Here is a 19,942-nt window from a genome sequence, read left to right on the forward strand (position 1 = left end):
CTTTATGCCTTTATGCTGTTTTATATTAATTAATTTCGACCTGATTCAATCTCTCTTTTTTATTTATAAATATAAATAAAAATATAACATACATAGATTATAATGCGCGTAAATAAAGGACAAAAATTGTAATAATTAATTTTCATGAGTGACGAAAATTAATAGGAAAAATGTCAATGAACTATCCTGAATTTTTTTTTTTTTAATTTTGTGTATTTGTATAGAGTTATATAAACATAATATATTTTTCCTATATTACACACTTACGAACTACTTATGACCTACTCATAAGGCATTATTTCCGGCGGATTTTGAAAGAGCCTGGAGTACGAGTCGAACCCTCTTTCGAGGGCCGAAAGACGACGTTAATGCTAGAAAGGCGTGAAACCTACATTTCGCCGGACATGTCTTGCTTATACGGTCACAAGTCTTGTACTTCTTGCGGATCTTTTCTTATCTTTAGTTATCTTATTCTCGATTTAGAAAAAAAGAGGCAGCCTCTATTCGAAAGCGATTCTTACCTCTAGTGAGTAAGACGATGGTTCGTCTTACAAGCAGAACTCACTTCCGATCATTCTAACACTAAAATAGCGTTTATATACGATCGAGTCTTTATGCGACACTATGTCTAGAACTCGTAACGGTTTACTTTTATCATAGGCCTATCAGAAACGACATTGGTACACGCGTTAAATTATGCCATCGCATTTTCGTTCCGATGCAACTAGCACCAGTCACGCCGTTTATCCGACTAAGTACTCGAATAAAACTAGATTATAGTCTTCGTGCCGGTGAGAAAATGTTACTTTCAGAGAGAGGGCAATTTCTTTTTTCCAGGTGTAAGGCAAGAGATTTTTCTTTGCGCTTTCAAGGAAGAACGCGTTCCCGTGTTTCTAAAAAATTCTTATCTCGAAATGTCTATCTAAATAATCCGCTTTATAAAGACTACGACGGGTAAGATTGCATTGTGCGATATCCCATCGCCAGTATAATGGCGTATGTTTGGCGGTAAATGTGATCCAATTGGAATCTAATTACTCACACAGAGTGAAGTCAATTCCGTTGGATGGAATAATTTTTTTTGTATCTTAAAACGAATCGATATTTGGTCTTTTATATAAGGTTTTCAAAGACCATACAGTACAATAGATATTTTTTTTCATCACTTTCACCCTTGAATATGCAAAATAACTTTTACTATTCATATTTTTTTGCATTTCTATCGTATTAAGTATCATTCACTTTAAGTATTTGCACTTCGCTATCATAAGTACTGGTCTTAAATGCATTTCGTTAATTTTTGTGCGCAATTCTCAATTTTTCGTTTTAATATAACAATATTGGACTTCACTTAAACCGCTTGTAAAAAGATGAAACGATAAATTTATTGATCGAGTTTATGCTGTAGTTCTCTTCAGATTATAAAACTGCACATGCAGCATTCCATTTTACATCATAAGAAAAATATTCTAAAAATGATAGAACATACTTCACTCTCTACACACTAATCAAAATTACAGATAAATGTGATAAGTATTTAGAGTTCTAAATTTGAACTGTCATCGTTCAAATCGATAAATTTATTGATCGAGTTTATGCTGTAGTTCTCTTCAGATTATAAAACTGCACATGCAGCATTCCATTTTACATCATAAGAAAAATATTCTAAAAATGATAGAACATGCTTCACTCTATACACACTAATCAAAATTGCAGATAAATGTGATAAGTATTTAGAGTGAATCTCTTCCAAAGAAAGATTACTTTCTAAATTTAAACTGTCATCGTTCAAATCGTTAATGAGAAATGTAACGACAGTATAGAATTAAACGTTTTTCGTTCCCGAGATGAACGTTTTGTACGAATTAATCACTTACGTACAAACATCAGTAATTACTCAAGATAATAGACAAAGAAGTGCTTGATATACAATAAGATTTTCTCACATTTACCGCACTTTGACGTTCAATTATATGTATAGTTATTACAGTTAATAATTATTCGGCAATTAGTCATCGTAGACAGTTCGTGGACTGTAAAGTCGCCGGACTAAGCGAAAACTTCGACGCTTCCTTTCGCTGTAACTCGCTCGGGCCGAAGACTTCGTCAATGTAGCTTCAGTACACGACACTCGTGCTAACATCACAGTTTAATATTACATATTATATAATTATATAATTTTAATATTATATAATTATAATATTCGGCCACTTTCTCACTCTTTCTCTCTCTCTTTCTCTCTTTCTCTTACGCACTTAAATATACGCTGCTCGCATGGCTGCTTTTTCTGGCAACCGCGCAATTAAGCTCATGTGTGCCCCCCCGCAAAATGTCGAGTCGCACGCGACTCGATGGTCTTCTTTCTCATAATTTTACATTTTAAAATTCGAAAACTTGAGATCGTTTTCTCGCTCGCTCGTGTATATGTCTACGATACACGATTATCCCAAAAACTCAAATTCGAAAATGTAAAAACGAAAATCTACGATCTCGAGATACTAAGGATGAAAACAGACGTCTATACTTTACTTAGTTTATTTGGTCTATTATACTTTGTCTATACTGGCGGGCTTCTCTAACGCTGCCTGCCTCCTCCGGATGAACGGCACTATGCCCCAAAGAGACGAGCCGAACACCAGAATGATGCCTAGTATACTGAAGATTGGTCCGTAGCTGCCGATCTGCTCGAACACTATGCCGCAAATCGGCGGACCCACCAATTGAATGACACCGTTGACGAACAACGAGATGCCGTAGGACGAGGTGAGCTTCTCCGTGCCCAGCATATCAGCCATGATGACGGCGGTGATGCCGACGTAGATGCCGGACGCGAGACCGAAGAAAGAGCAATAAATGGACAGCATGACGTACGTGTCAGAAGTGGGCAGGATGGCCAAGGAGATCCCGGAGGCGAGCAAACCGCCGACGAAGTACCAATGCTTGGGCATGATCTTGATGTCGGAGAGAGCGGAGCCGCCGATACGGCCTACCAGGTCGAGCATGGAGACGATCGATAGCAACAGCGACGCGTCCCAATTGTCGAACCCTAGGGAGATGGCGTAGGCCGGCAGTAGAATGATGAAGTTGGTGTAGCTGATGGCGTTGGTGGAGTTGGAGATGAGAATGACGAGGTAGATGGGATCTTTGAGCAGACTGAAGTCGAAGAATTTGTTCTGTTGATCCTTCTCATCGTGCTCGCGCTGCTTCTGCTCCGTCGTCGTCGTCGTCGTCGACTTCCTGAACGTGCTGGAAATGGCGTTCAGCGTCAACGTGGACGCGCGTTCCGGGTGCAGAACCGACAGCGTGCTACCGTGGTACGGCGTACTGACGTAGTTGAAAGACGACGCGCTGGGCGAGTGCAGCGGTGACCTCGCCGTTCTGGCGTACTTGCCGGAATCGACCATGGCACCGCCGCGCTCAGGTACGGCGTGCAACGCCGGCGTGCTGTGCATCTGCCCGCTGATCTCGCGCCCGGTGGGCATGCTGATTTTTCGCGTGCGGCCTTGCACCGGTGTGTTCTTGTAATACTCCAGGGCGACGCTCGACGCGCTCTTCGGTACGATCGGTGCAGCCTTGTCGTTTACCGAGTTGCTCAGTGACGCCAGCTGGTCGTTGGCCTTCTCCGTCGTTTGCTCGGGGCTGCTGTTGACGGTCACCGACATGGTCTCTCCATCCTTATCGTGCGCGTCGCTGTCGTTTGGAGACCGAGCTGGCACCAGGTGCCACTCCACCGGATGGTACAGAAGCGCGCTCGCCCAGACGTTTAGCGTGACAGCACCCATTACTAACACTGCGCCTCTGTAAACGAACAAGCATCGATCAATTTTATAAATTGTTATTATTAATTGCTAAGGAGATTGACGGTCAACGATAGAACGACAATTACTGTGTCCTTATGTATTACGTGCATAGTAATAACCGATCGAAAAATTATAAATAAGGTCTTGTTTTCAAAGTAATTTTATTTGTTTATTATAGCGTTTATCAGTTTTCGATAAATGTGAGATTAACTATATTTATCCTCTCTTCTCTCTCCTCTTTTATTCTTTATTATTGCATATAAGAAGCCGTGCATTATTGCAATTTAACGTCTGATTAAATTTATTAAATTAAATTAAATTCGAAACTAAACAATGGTTCATCTGCTATAACGTTCCACGTATAAACCGCTGTTTTTCTAATCTACATTTTTTTTCAACATGTTTTTACGAGATACGCGCAACGTACTTATTTTTAAAAAGCGAAAATTATTTAAGAACCGTTTATGCCACTCAGATCGCAGAAACTTATTTTGTTCTTGAACAGTGCAATCGTATAGGCTCACCTGTAGCCGTACTCGCGTAGAAGAAAGCCCAGAACGGGCGGAAGAAATATTGAACCTAATGCACTGCCGGATATGCAGAGCCCGTTGGCGAGTCCTCGTAGCCGTACAAAATAAGATGTCACGATATATACAGTCGGAGGAAACGCTAATCCAGCACCCGTACCTACGAATACACCATAACTGGAAACAGAGAGAATTGCGTAAGAAATATTTGCGTGCGCTCTTTAGAATAATAATAATAATAATACGTTGCGCAACGAATATTCTGAATAAATTCGAGAGAATACATAAACTCCAAAAAGCCAATATGTTGAACTTTGCACTTTTTGTATATTTCATACACTTTCTTTTTTTCATATTGTCGCTCATCTTTATTAATGCCGAATGGATTTATCTGAACATTTGCATTTTGCTTTTGTAATTCTGCGATTTTTCTGTAATTTCTTTGAAAAAAACTTTTACAGTGATTCTACCTTATTACAGGATGAAACTGAATACAACGAGCTAGGAGATCATTTATTTTAACAAATCTTGTTTTTACCGAAGAAGAGTTTTTTTTTTTAAGCAAAGATATGATACCGACTGCTTTTATGAAGATATTTGTTGCGCAAATAAACGATCAATCAAATGATCTCTATTTTGTATTAAAAGAGAAAAATATGTTACCTAACGTATAGAAAGGCCACAGAATTCGCGAAATAACTCAGCATCATCCCCGCCGCGGCAAATGTCCCTCCTATTAAAGTTACCGTACGATAGGAATACTTAACCGAAAGTACACTAGAGAGTGGGCCTGGAACGATAAAATATCAATTAAAAATACAAGTAGTGTATATCAACAACGGAGAATACACACCTTTATAAGTAGTTTGCTTAGAAACCACTTATAAAGGTACATTCTCCGTTCTTCGAATTTCGATGAAATCACGCATTATATGATTATAGGTATCGTTCTTGCGAGAAGGCATGCGCAGTCTGGTGTGATCCAGATTCTCGTCAAACATAACACGCGTGAAGATAAAACAAATTAATTCCCATGTTTGCTTGAATTCATCAACGTGATTCATAATAATAATAACGTCTACCCGAGGAAAAACGGGTAAACATCGCACAGACAATACGCAATTAAGTATACGCAAAGCATTTCTCGGAATCTTATTCTATCTATCGCGAATTGACCTTTTTCCCTTTACAAAGAACGTAATGTACGTACGTACAAGCCCGCGTATGCATCATGACGTAACGTGAAAGTTAATGTGTTTGCCAATAACTCTAAGAGTTCCTTTCATAAAAATATCGCGAAACTGTAATCGAACTGATGTAAACACGGCCACGGAGGTTTCGACGTTTCAATAAGGCGCGGTAAACAGAGTGAGACACGCCTAAATATTTAATCGCGAATTACGTAAGCGCGAAACTGGGACAAGTCGCGGGGAAAAGAAAAACGGAACCCTTGACGGAACCCCCGACCTGGGAGAGATGTCTAAAAAAAAAACAAACCGTGGACCCGCGACCTCGAGATACTCTCGAGAGGCGGCGGTTTTCTTACCCAGCGAGCTGTACAGGAAGTAACATAGCGACGGTATCCATGCAGCTGCCGACGGCGACGCGTCGAACACGTCGAGGAATTCGACGAACAACACCCCGAAGGACTTGATGGTGCCGGGGATAAGAAGGTTGACCATGACGGCGGCCAGGAGCACCAGCCATCCCCAGCCTCCATCCGGTGGAACTAACTCCTCCTCCGCCTTCTCATCTTTCGCTGCAATATAAAGATAGAGAATCTCTTAATATCTTTCAGAATCTCTTGATCTGGAGATCCGGCCAGCCAAAAAATTTTAGCGTTATAACGTGAAAAAATTTTTAAATTAAATTATTTTATTTTTATGCGATTTTCAAAAATACTTAATCTCGATTATTACAAAATATTTTAATATGGCTCTCTTGGTAAAAAAAGAAATTGGGAATCTCTTATTTTAAACGATTCTTTCAAAAATTTTCACGTCGCTTATAATAATACAGAACGTTATTCCTCGCAATACTTTTTCCTTCATTAATCTTAGATTTAAAATTTATTTTCTTCTTTTTTTTTGTCAACAAGGCGATAATCCAAAGTTCATTCGGTTGGCATAGCCAATAGTTCATAGCTTCTGGACTTTGTAGTTTCTCAGACCTCCTTTATATGGAGATAAGTAAACGCAAAAGAAAAAAAAAACAAAATGGATAATCTTTCTTTGGAAAAATTTCAATTGCTTCATGTTCGTTAAATGCCACGCTCTACTTGTTTTACATAAAGTAAGATCGTTATTTTTATGACTCTTTAAAAAGAAAACGATGAAAAAGAACGGTGGGAATTGCTCCTACTTCCGACAGTCTATCGCACGACGCGGTGCGGCTCGGCAAACAAAAGGCGGAACAGAATTTATAACACGGTTTCGTACATTGTTAATCTTGTGTAATCGATTCGCGGGAAGGCTGAGCAAACGACGGCAATCAGGCCGTCAGACAATAAGTAGATAATGACAGATGTTCTCCGCGGTGTGTGTATTCTGCGGGTGGAACCGCGATAACGAGATGGAAATGGATGGAAATTGTGATATATGCTAATGAGAAACGGTGCGCTCTAACTTCCTCATATTTTGATTTCGCGACGCGAAACCGGCTAGACTTGTTCGGAACGTTCGGCTTAATGCTGACATAGGGGTGAGCACCTGTGCGAGCGTCAACATCGCGGTCGCCGAATACGATGTATAAAAGTCACGCCGATTCATTCTGGAGGGGAGGAAAGGACGATGTAAGCAATCCCATACAATCATATCCTATTGTGCGTGGACAAAGGAAAGTTGTATAATTTCGCCGACAAAAGAGCAAACATTCATCGGTATGCAGCACTGTGATACCTGCCACTTTACACGCGGAAGTCATTTCCGTTTCTGACGTTTGCAATCTCGCTTATTCGCTTTTTATACCCGGACAATAGATGAATTAAAAACGACTAGCGCGACAGGAATTCAATTAGCGTAAACGAGTTTCTTCCAATTTAGGATCTTCCTATTTTCGACGCGATTCCCTTCTCTTTCTGGATAAAAAAAGATGTCTCATTAATTCTTTTGTTAAAACGTCTTTAAAAAATCGGGAGGTTTTATTTTTTAATGGAGAAAGACGCCGATATAATTTATATATCTGCTTTTTTTAACATTTATATAATTACACATCGGTACGCAAAAATAAAATATAATTTCTTTTCTAATTAAAAAAAATAATAATTCTTTATCTACCAGATTTCTGAGACATCGGTATGTCGGGGGAACAGAATAAAATGATAAAAAATTTCAAGCTCTTAGAATGAATTTAATATTGCGGTAAATTTACTCCTATACGAATTTTCTCCAAGGTTTATTCATACATTTATTTTAGTATCGAATATCGCTACGAAAGGAATTGTGCTTGTAAAAATGTAGATCTTAGGCCGGTATTCATAGTCGGTTCTTATATTTAAGACCATCTTAAGTACGACAATCTTAAGATGTCATTAACCAATCACAGAGCCGTGTTAGCATCTTAAGATATTACTTAAGACGGTCTTGAAATAAGATCCGACTATGAATACCGGCCTGTGATTAATAAAGCTGGAAGATTTTACTACGACATCGATGTTGGCAGGTATACCTACGATACGTTTTGATCATTACATCAGTTTTACACTCGCTGATCTTGGTTCTTGGCTCTTGGGCCAATTTTTTATCCAACCCTTCTATTTATAAAAGTTCTATCTATAACAGGCGATTCCAAACGTCGTATGATCCCAAAGATGGAGTAACGCGGAAATGGAGAAGGCGAATAAGAGCGAGCATCCAAAGCTCATCCTCATTAGTGGAAAAAGTTGTGGATGCGGACGTGCGGCGAGAAATTTAAGAGATAATGATAGTAACGGTGAGATAATTCGGTGATACGGTCATATCGATGATAAGAGTGGCAACAAAGGTGTGAATCGTGTCGGGCATCATTCTACATTATTTCTGGTACGTATTTCAAATTTAATAAAATATTTCTGACTCGGTTTCGATTTAAAAAGAGAAAAACGCAATCTGTTTTTATACGTATAACTTATTCGCGAATTATTTAAGTTTATTATACAGACAAGTTACGTTATAATTAAATTACGCAACGTTTTGTATATTATTATTTTATATATGAGTTACATTGGAATTAAATTATAACGTAACTTAAAATAATATACCTTAATACAAAATGTTGCGTACACATTTAATGAAATAAAACGCGACATACAAACGGAAGTCATGTGATGCTTAGATCGAATTTAAAAAAAATATAAACTTTGCTTAGAAGAATAACGAAAAACGCGCAGATGTCCAAGCGAAACAACAACATGCCTTTTGAACTGCGCTGGAGGTTATCAGTAAACACCAGCTGGCGTTAGCAAAAATCGTTACGTATCCGAAAGATAAAAGAGGATATCTCGAAACGGCGTGAACAAACGTCCCCGACAAGCTTCCTCGTGATTCCCATAATTCATCCTCTGTAATTGTCATTCCGTGACGTTTGCAATAACGTCAGCAGATACAGCTTTCTCCTCCATACATTGAGATCATATAATAGAATATTAATGTCTCGATTAATCTAAAATGTATAGTCGAAACTCCTCCCGTGAGTTTCGACTATATTTATTTATATACATTGAGATCGTAATATTAATTAATTAAAATATTCCTTTCGTAATCTCAAATACTAAAATAAATGTACATATAAATAAACCGTAGAGAAAATTAATTCGCCACGACCCATTTAATTTTGAATAACGCCTCGCGACTCGCAATCTCACGCGGAAAACCGCGATGGGCCGCGTAAAAATATCACGAGGCCGGATGCTGTCCGGGGATTGAAAGACACATGATTTCCTGGATTTCCCTGAAAAATCAGCCGACCAAGGTGCGGAAAGAGCGAGCGGAGTCGCTTCTTCCGGGCTTCAATCGTCGACAATCGGCTGACTCACCTGCAGGCCCTGGTTCTACATAACTTCCTAACGACAATGTTTGTCGTTAATTAGCGATTGTCGCTCGCGCTTCGCGCTAACGATACTGTAAGGACAAAGCTGGTTCCGTAAACTCGGGCCAACGATATCGTATCGATATACAAAATGCGGTACCTGGCTTACTGGTCCCATTTCGACGGTCTTTGTTGTCATCGGGGCTCTGCGACACCGGCCTGTAGTCGCCCTTCCGGGGCTTATTGCCCGGGCCGAACTTGATGTTGATCCCATTGTCCTGATCTTGAACCCGTTGCATCGTCATCGACCTTTAATCGCGGCTCTCTCGCGCGCGCGCACGTACCGTACACACTTAAATGACACACGCGGGTTGTCTGCATACGCGGCTGGGGGAGATAAAAAACGCGATTGCCGCCACGGGGAGAGCGAACCTAAACGTGTGCGTGCCTCTACGCGTATATATACAAGAGACCAAACACAGTAGCGCGAAACGACAACAGATAAATGCAAAACAGAGAGGGAGAGAGAGAGAGACACGCGGGGAAAATTAGAGATGACGAAACAGAGTGAAGAGAGAAAGAGAGAATACAAGGGCAATAGCCGTCCCGCTTTCCTCTTTCCTTCCTTCGGCTGTCTGCCCCTTCTCCAGGACAACGCGCTCTTTATCACTCGTTGCACGCGCGCGCGCGTGTGTATTCACGGTGGCGTAGGTGGATAAGAGACACACCGCGCTTTGACCGCGGTGACACGACGATGACGTCGGGGAGGCGCGCGTCAATGCTCCGCGCGGAAACGGCGCTGCGAGACCTCCTCGCTGATGGGCCGTGTCATGAACCCGAACCCGTGCCCGTGCCCGTGCCCGTGCGTGCCAGCGACGGCGTCGTCGTCGTCCTCCGTCCTCGTGCTCCGCTTCCACCGCCTACCTTCGTCTCCGCGATCATCCGCCGCCTCCGTTCCAGTCATAGACCCCGTCGGGCGCTGACCGTCGATACCGCCACCCACGTCCGTCGGCTACCTCCTCCTCGTCCGCTTCCTCCTCCTCCTCCTCGTCCTCGTCGTTCTCGTCGTCGTTGTCGTCTAGGCGCATAGAGAACGCGGAGCGACAGCAGGGCACGCACATGAACCTCGACTCGCCCTTCAGACCGTCGCCGTCGCGGTCATCCTTCCGCCGCGTGCGGTGCGGTGTATCAACGCGCGGGGCCTTTAACCACGCACTCTCCACGCTCGCGCGACACGCGTTACGATGACGTGCGTCACGAGCCGACTGATCAGCGATCAGCTGTGTGTCACGACGCAACCAGGGGCGGCCCCGAGGATCCGCTCCGCGTACCTTCCCCCACTCCCGTGCGCGCGCGCGCGCCCCTCGTACCTCGGTCTCGCCGTCTCTCTCCTTCCCTCGGCGACGGAGGAGGTGCGGATCAGGGCAGATTGTGCAGGAAGGTTCCCCTTCCCCTCTTATTGACGGAGCGCACTCGCCGCACTCCTCGCAGTCCCCACTACGCGCTCAGCGGAATAGACCGCCACGGATTCATTTGGCCGATTTGGCGTTTTCTCTCCTTTCTTTCTTTCTTTCTCTCTTCCTCTGTCTCTCTCTCTCTCCTTCTTTCGTCGCGAACAGCTCTATCTCGGTCTTTCTTTTTCTTATTTCCAGATGGTATGCGAGCAATAAGGACGCGATTTATGCTCTCCCGGGTGCGGTAAACGTTGACGTGGTCAGGACTGCCATAGAGACCCTTTTGTTCGAGACTTAGGGGAAATCAAAGTGGGACGTAAAGTTGCATCGTGACGCAATTTCGCGACGATTTCAGTGGAACGGTATTTCGCATTTATTTTGCATTATATACGTTACTTTATATCCTATATCTTATCTCGCAGGTAAACGCCCATTGATAATTACAGTTGCTGATGAACGTTAATCGTGTGGATGTAACTGGGATGATGCGCAAGGTGATACTTTGAGACGAGGAAACGCACGAGAGAGAAATGGTAGAGATAGCGACTGATGACGGGAAAAGCGAGCTTCATTAATGTTCGGAGTCTCTCGCGTGGGATTCGCGAAATTTGAATTAAACCCTGAGAGAAATGTTATACATATAGTTCTGCCATTTCAATGCCAAAAGGAGGGCAATGGTACACAGGAGAGAGTGTTATATATGCAGTAGAATACTAAAGTGGTCAAAAGATGAGGTAAAAAGATGTTTATAAAAGATAATTGTACAAAAAATGCAGTTTTCTCTAAAACATTTAAAGTCATCTTTCATACAATTATCCTTTTTTTATTGAAATATAAAAATATAAATCCTTTCCGCACGGAAAAAAGAATTAGCTACTATAACAAATTATTTAGTCGTAAAATATGGATAACTAACATTTTTTGCAACGAGAGCTATATTTTTTGCAGAGAGCTATAATTTAGTAATAATTGTAAAAAGATTTTGCTACTATTGCTAAACTATGGCTCTCGGTGCAGAAAATTTTAGTTATCTATATTTTACGACTAGATTTTTGCTATAGTTGCTAACCCTTTTTTCCCGTGCGGCGTTTCGCAATATATTAAATATTAATATTTTTATTGATAATGCCAAAGTTTCTTCAGTGCTAAAAATGAAGCTTTTTAAATAAATAGATAAACAGGCCATTTAGAAATTCTTATGTATTGTAGTTATTAATTTTTAAATAAAAATAGAGTCGGTTAAAAAATTTCTGCCTTTAAAAGTTTACGACCGATTAAAAACTGCCTCTTTTGAATGTTAATTGCCTCTTGTTTTTCAAAGATTGCTGTAAAAAGATCTTTAACGTTCTGAAGTGGCGAGCCTCAATAACATACACATGTACGGACTGTGGCTTCCGAGAATCCACTTCACATTTCTGAGGAACCACGAACGGGACACAAAGGAGCGAGCCGCGGTAAATTTCCATGGAGCGCAGCCTCCTTCTATGAATCTTTTCCATAAGTATTATTAGCTAACCGCGCAATTAAATCAATTCCTCATCTCGTTTCGAACACAACAAAACTATAAAAAAGGAATAAATTAAGGATTAACGATGAAAATCCTATCAGTTGTCTTTAACTGAATTTTGTAAGACAGCTCTGCAAGAAATGAGTGAAAGAAAAGAAAGCTGTGCACATGAAAGCAAAAAGAGTTGAGAGATCCAAGAATAACGTATTTCTTTAAGGAATTGAGTTATGGAATTGACGTCTTTATGAAATAATTTATGGAATTCTTTATGAAATTGATATTTCTTTATAGACGTTTGAACAAACTCGTGCTCTCTCGTGTCATCTCTACCTTTTGTGACGCGGTATAGACGAGCATCCGCGAGCGAACGACTGCCAAAAATTACTTCTCGTAACCTTCACCTTCGGTGTCACACCACGTGCGCCGGCCGATCGCAAATTTCGTCGCTTCTCTGTCCACGTCGACGTTCGACCTTGTGAGGTTCATAGGCGCGAAGAGGAGAGCGATAGGAGAGAGCGAACGTAACGGATACCGGCGAATGGAAAATTTACGGTGGAAGCACAAGCAGTATAGGCGTGAGGCGTAGGATTTCGCGTGCTGTAGCATTAGTCATCCTTACCACTCGTGAATTTGATATTTATCGCCCAGATCGCGCATGCCGCTGACCGTCCCAGTTCGTGAACTACTAAACGGATGGCACATGAGATATTAGCGATTACACAATTCTTTATTCAGTAGTAGAATTATTTAAAAAAAAAGCTTTATGTGAAATATAAGTTATTAGAATTATATGGAATTTATTTTTGAATAAGAAAACATTTTCTTCTTTTATAAGTAATTTATTCTAAAAATGCTTATTAGTACCGGTATTATTAAATTGATTATTAATTTAATCATGTGATTTTGACTTTAGTTTGAGATTGCGTTTAGAGACCGACAGTAATCGGCGCGTAGTTTGCTAAGTGGAAAATGTACATTACGCGAAAAATATGTTATTAGGCACAAAAGATCCTGATCGACCGTATATTGGCACATTTTCTGTTTAGTTAGATTGTTATCATAACGGTCAAGTCTGACTTATTATTAAGTATTCTTTTATTATTTTAGCTTGAAAAGAAAGTATATAATAAGCGTATGTGCGGGATGTCCCATCTTAATCAATATGTTTGATTATCTTCGATAGATATTAAATTACTTTTGGAGATTGAATGATAGACAAATGCATTTCTTCTGTTAAGAAATCTGGTTTTGTGTCAAGGATTTAAAATCATTTCAAGATCAACTTAATCTTTTTTTATAGAAGGCCGTAATTTTTTTGTAATTCTACAGTTATAATTCTTTTCATAACGAATTTGTTGAACTGTAGGTACGTTCCAGGTCACGCGAACTTGACAGAGACTCGATGCTATTTACAGGACTAGTATTATTTAATCTGCATAACTAATCGATATTCAGTACGTAACATAGTAAATATTTAAATTGATGTCCTCGCACGTAACCCGATTTCTGAAGGATTGTAACACATTTACTAGCATAACGAGATATTTCAGCGGGTTAATTGTAATTCTACGTTGCATTTCCATCGGGATAGTAAGCGATGGACTGTATTTTTATCATGACGGATTAATTGTATCTCTTAATTAAATATCCCTAAGAAAAGAAATTCAGATGTATGAGATCTGATTATCTTGACGGCCACACAGAATATGGTATACTTGTACATCACGATTATAGGATACAAGAAACATTAAATAAGATGTTTTTTGCGCGATTGATAGAGTAAGTCTATATACAGAGTCTTCACAAAAAGATACGTGACACTTTTAATTACTATATCTTACTTTCCTATTCATCGAATTAAAATCCATGTGATTTTCATTCATAGAAATATCTGAAGGATCATGTATTTAATTATTAAAAAAAATAAAAGATATATCTATTTACTTTTATTTTTTTATATGAATAAAGTTTACTGAAACCGCAAAATACTTTGTGATAGATTTCATTGTATCTCTCTGTAATTTTAACAGTTCTTCTCGACAAGGCTGTTCCATTACTGTACTATAAACGTCTAATCCGTTAATACATTATGGAGTACGTAATCTACATAGGTCACACGTAAGAAAAGCAGTGCACGTAATCTGCATCACTATAGATAAGCGATTATACTGCTGCTCACGTATATTTACGCTTATAAAACGACGTAGATAATTCGTGATTATCGCATAGCGTGTTAAATGTGAATAACCGCCGAGTTCTTATCTGCCGATTTTAAGAAATTTGATAGCTTATTTACGCGCCTCTTAAAATGTTGTATTATTCCACGACTCGAGTGTTTCCCGTGTCGTTCGACTGTGAAAATCTCTGGAATGCCAAATGGTGCGCGTCTATACAATGAAATAATTCTATTATGAATTAGTGAGATTCAATGCGGCGCGTCAATAAATCAATAATTGTAAATTGTAATAAGAAACATTCTTAGAGATAAAAGATCTTCGTATAAATCAATAAATTAATTGATCGGATAAAGAAATATGTTTGTCGGTCGTTTAGTTCCCGGTTGTCGAATTGATAGAATATCATTAGCTGTTAATTTCAGATAAACGTTAACGTATTTTTATTCAAGGTTCAAAAAACGATATTCTAAGAAAGAATTCTTAGGAGAGTATATCAAACTCATGTGTTATCGATTAAACGAATATTTAACGAAATGACGAAGTTAATTAACTGATAAACGTTATATGTTATATCACGTTACTCGCACTAGGCTCACGTGATAAAATCATCTGAAAGATAGATGATCGAAAATAAATTCGCATGCCAATTATTGTATAACAATAATTATATAATTATACAAGACTTGCGTATGAGTCTTGTCATACGACACATGACATAGGCTGCGGCTCCACTTGACGCTGCAAATGCTTCGAAGCATTCCTTTTCTCCTTTCTTTCACTGAAGAAAGAAGGAGAAGAAGAACGCTTCAAATGGACCGCAGCCATAATCGATGTGTCAATTAAAGATTAAGATATCAATATGTAAAGAGAGAAGATTGATTAAAGTAATTTGCGATTTATTACCTTACACGCCACATCTTTGTAATTCTTTTATCTGCGAAAAAATAATTAAGTAAATACAGCGTTTTGTGCATTACGTCAACGTTCCACGAGATATCTCTTTTACTCTTTTCCTTATTTCACCCTGTGATACGTTGAAGTTTCCGCATAAATGTGTTTATGGAAAGTTTCGCCATTCGCCATAAAGTCTTTCGATAAGCGCAAGTTCGATAAACAATGGTTTAGTGCCATAACGCCGTCGTATCGCGCGGAATAAAATAGAAGTCTCGTGACTCTACGACTTAGTTAATTAGCCGTGGACCAAGTGGAAGCGCACAAACAACAGATACGGGACAACGCGTGGTTACAACACAAATTCATTCTTATTAAGCATCAATTGGTGTTGTGATGACAATTGGTGTTGTGAAGACAAAGAACGCCGGAGTCAGTGAGCGCCCTTGCGCCCACGATGCGCTCTCGACGGTGCATATATTGTTTTCCGAGCTGGAGTTAAACTGAGAGAATAGCAATGTGAAGAATATTATAACGCAGGATGCTACTTTCATTTTCTATTTAACACTATAAGCTGTTCTCCTTTGACGTTCCAATTTTTTATGTTAAACGTAGCTTAGTAATAATAAACGAAAACAGAAAGTAAAGTGCTGTTAAATAAATTTTAGTCTAAATTGAAGAAAATAAGAAATAATAGATACTAATTGTAAGTTACAACTTATTCACAGAAAATAATTGGATCATTCCATGTATATATACAATCACATAATCAAGATATCTCTTAAACTAATGATTTTTTCTAAAAACGCTGGTACTTTATATGCAGAGTAAAAATTTACATCGAATGATGTTTTAAGAAACAGTTTTATTAAAAAAAAGATATAATTACATTTTACAGCTACATGCACGCGCACAAATGCCATAATGGTGACAAAGTTAGAGCAGCTATATAGAGAGACTATATTTTGCTTTTCCATATCTCAAGTTGTTATGGCAACTCAATCCGTCAGAAGATTAGATTGCCGTAATACCTATATATATATATATAGGCAGCGTTTGGCAGCGTACCTTATATATATATAAGGCAATATATATATAAAATTCATCCATATACACGTAATATAATTGATCTGTTTTGAAATTTGTTTGAATTTTTCAATTTTTGAAGAAGGAAATAAATTGAGTCAACGAATTACGTCTCGATATTAAATAAAATTGTTTGTTCATTCAAACACGTAGCATTTCTGCAATCCGGAAAAGGTATACGATTGTTTCTTGCGACACTCCGTTTATTGCAACTAAAGCTATGCGCTAGGAAGGGATGAAGAATTAATTAGCGGAGATCGTCCATGAAATTCCTCGCAAGCGCGCGTTTAACAAACGTTTTCTTTTTTTTTTTGCAACGTTCTAATTGCGTTGTTCTTAGAAATAATCTGCAGTAAGTGCACGTTTTCTCGTCGAGAGGACCGTTATCAAAACAGATTATCTATATATTGCGAAATGTGCGACGTCTCGTTGTATCGCCTCAAGGAATCATTAAGTACATTGTTTATGATTGGATTGACGACGACGTTGCGTTGATTCGAATCTGCGAAGCTTTCGGTTATCAGCATAATTTGTCGAACGACCGACCTCGATTAATTCACACAAATCAAGTCGTTAATTCGAAGAAGGAAACGAGCGTGTTTTCTGCAGAAATGTGTAAGTCCGATGCAAGTACGCGGCATCGTGGAAAAGAATAACGACTAATTTCTTTAAAAAATCAATATTTTCTGAATGAATAGCATTAAAGCACCATTAACTTGATTAAATTAAACAATATTCCTTAATTAATTCTCCAATGTACTTTGAATTTCAAAATTTGCATTTGAAGAATAAGAGAATAAATTGAAAATAGCAAAAATACAGTGACTTTCCGTATTTTTATAAGAGAAAGAGTCGGTAAATTTCAAGGTAATAAACAGAAGGAAAATAACAAGACGAAGAGTCCGTATGACGGGTTTAAAACAAAAATTTGGCTCGACACCGACGGAGCGAGATGAAAGAAAGGTTTACTATATGCGGCAAGAAGGTGAAACACTTATTTGAAGCATGTCGTAAGGTACCTTATGGAGGATTGCGCCACTATGAAGAAAAGCCGTAAAAAAATACACGCAAATGTCCACAAAGCGCGTGTTTTACGAGTTACTCAGGCCACCGTTGCGACTGTGGGAGCATTCTCCATTGATAGCGGCCAACGTCAATGCGCGCTATTTATTGCGTCAGTCGCTGCTGTTTACATGTTTAATTTAGCTCACCGTTTCTTAATCTTCTTCACTATACGAGTGACGAAGTCAACATGAGCAAAAAGAATGAATTTATCATTCATCGGACATTTTATTTTTTATATCTTTAAAGGTAATTCAAGACGTTGAGATATGTTTTCCACTTCTGAAAGAATTTAGTTAAATAAATTTATTTCACCTAGTATAGGGAATATACAGGTACGATTTATGTCGCCACACTAGTAAACACGTATATATATGTATACACATATATAGGCTAAGGAATGTACAATTCCAACAGCTCTAAGCAATTGTGATTACAATAGCATAATAATTCCCTTAGAATATTTATGAACTAAATCTATGTTTTGCTGCTATCACATTGCATAATTAAAGCACTTCCATTAGTGCTTCAGTTTAGTTGGTTGCCTCGTCCTTCTCTTTAGTTTTTGACTGTCGTTTGATGCGATAATCTGACAGAGCGGCCTTAATCGCGTCCTCGGCAAGCACTGCAATTTGCAAAAAAAATTGTACTAAGATTACAAAATCCTGATGCTCCATCAGATACTTTATCAGATTTTTACATTTTCTAAATGTAGTGCATAACGTTTGTCTCATTCTAGAAATACAATGTTGCTGCGATGCTTTAATTCAAAATTAGTAAAACGAAAATTTCAGTAAGAGTGTACTCACTCGAACAGTGCAGCTTGACAGGCGGGAGGCAAAGTTCTTTCGCAATGTCGGTATTTTTCAATGACAGTGCTTCATCTACCTAAAACAAACAATTTTAACAGCAAGTTAGATCTCTATACTTCCAACGCATTTCATGTGTAGGTGAACACAAAAAACTTGGAAAAAATTTGTTAAAGATTTATAGGAAAATCATGAAGATAACATCATTTGCATTGTATTTGTAAATTATAGCCATATAAAATGGCATATAAATATAAATTCTGGATTTAAAAAATCTCACCGTTTTTCCTTTAACCCATTCCGTTGCTAAGGAACTCGAGGCAATAGCAGAACCACAACCAAATGTCTTGAATTTTGCATCGATTATTTTGCCACTTTCATCGACTCTGATCTGCAGTTTCATCACATCACCGCAAGCAGGTGCTCCTACTAGACCTGTCCCAACATGCTCGTCATTCTTATCCAAGGAACCAACATTTCTGGGATTCTCATAGTGGTCCAGTACCTGTTTAATCATAAAATTAATTAGAACGTTCTCTTTCAATTTAGAGACATTATAATGTATATAAACAATATGTATTGTGTAACTAGGAATAATTTATGACACAATTAACACATATAAATACTATATAAATTAATTATTTAACTCATTTCATGCAATTATTCGCATATCAAAGTTTCACGTAAATACTTGTGTAATAAAACAATAACATAACCGTATAAATATTTTAGATAAAGCATAAATTATATTTTCTTTAGTAAATAGAAGTTATTATGTAGCAATAATTTTATTTTAAGATAAAATTTTATCAAATCGAACGTCAACATCGTAATCGACTGTGACATATACATATAATTTATGAATACCGTGATAAAACAAAAATATTAAAAATATTAAAACGACAGTAGCAACGCGAATGCGATATATATATATGTGTATCGCACATACGCACACATATATAGTAACAAAACATTGCGCCATATTACACCACAAAAATAACCAGTTCATGTAGCTCAATATGGTAACTGCGGAATATCTATTATAATAAAAAAAAAAAACACAATTTTTTATAAAATACGCACACAGCTTTCTATATAAATAAGACTCTAATGTAAATATCATGCTTGCGCCGGGGGTACTCGACATCAAATAAATCACGAAACGTGATCGTGTAAAACACGACACATCGAACAAAACTACGCTTGAAATTTACGTTTATGTCGCGATCGTTTAACGCCGAGCGCAACAGATAGGATTATCATTATCAGTAAGACTTGTTAAATATCAACAATAATAAAAGAACGTGCGGGACTGATGCGATTGGAGGTTAGGATCGGCGATGACGAGCGAGGGGATAAAAATGACGGTAATTACGTTTGCGTGATAATACAAGGCTGGAACACTCCGTGAGACAATCTTGGACGTCGCGCCGATTCTGACGGGCAATGCCCGGAACAATGCCATCTCGCTTTACGCGCACTTTATCATGAATCGCACCGATCAATTTCGATACACACGTAGAAATAAAGGAACGACGGACTACGGAGACCCAGGGCGGGGGGACTGGGGGGGAGGGAAAGCCACTTCGATCACGTGACACTTTTTAGTGCCGCGTCACGTGGCC

The 19,942-nt window shown here is 38.8% G+C and overlaps 2 protein-coding genes and 1 long non-coding RNA gene across 5 annotated transcripts; 1 reads left to right on the forward strand and 2 right to left on the reverse strand.

Moving 5' to 3' along the window:
* Window positions 1-40: 40 nt before the first annotated feature.
* Window positions 41-10,594, reverse strand: Hrm (solute carrier family 16 member hermes). Its single transcript, XM_071772067.1, has 5 exons — window positions 9,492-10,594; window positions 5,874-6,086; window positions 4,991-5,117; window positions 4,325-4,504; window positions 41-3,798 (listed from the first exon to the last, which is right to left on the reverse strand). The coding sequence occupies exons 1-5, from the start codon at window positions 9,634-9,636 to the stop codon at window positions 2,547-2,549; spliced, it is 1,917 nt and encodes a 638-aa protein (XP_071628168.1). The 5' UTR covers window positions 9,637-10,594; the 3' UTR covers window positions 41-2,546.
* Window positions 7,973-15,376, forward strand: LOC139809291 (uncharacterized). Of its 3 annotated transcripts, XR_011731073.1 has the most exons (6): window positions 7,973-7,987; window positions 8,107-8,346; window positions 10,984-11,147; window positions 11,232-11,519; window positions 12,107-12,239; window positions 12,584-15,376. It is a non-coding gene; the product is annotated as an uncharacterized lncRNA (long non-coding RNA). The 3 variants fall into 3 exon arrangements; XR_011731072.1 differs by lacking the exon at window positions 7,973-7,987 and having other exon boundaries at window positions 8,041-8,346; XR_011731071.1 differs by lacking the exons at window positions 7,973-7,987; window positions 8,107-8,346 and having other exon boundaries at window positions 10,828-11,147.
* A 2,423-nt stretch (window positions 15,377-17,799) lies between these two features.
* On the reverse strand, window positions 17,800-19,877 carry Iscu (Iron-sulfur cluster assembly enzyme). Its single transcript, XM_071772982.1, has 4 exons — window positions 19,693-19,877; window positions 18,598-18,822; window positions 18,318-18,396; window positions 17,800-18,133 (listed from the first exon to the last, which is right to left on the reverse strand). The coding sequence occupies exons 1-4, from the start codon at window positions 19,780-19,782 to the stop codon at window positions 18,042-18,044; spliced, it is 486 nt and encodes a 161-aa protein (XP_071629083.1). The 5' UTR covers window positions 19,783-19,877; the 3' UTR covers window positions 17,800-18,041.
* Window positions 19,878-19,942: the final 65 nt, after the last annotated feature.

Source organism: Temnothorax longispinosus, chromosome 3 (genome assembly GCF_030848805.1).
Source record: "Temnothorax longispinosus isolate EJ_2023e chromosome 3, Tlon_JGU_v1, whole genome shotgun sequence".
Lineage (NCBI taxonomy): Eukaryota > Metazoa > Arthropoda > Insecta > Hymenoptera > Formicidae > Temnothorax > Temnothorax longispinosus.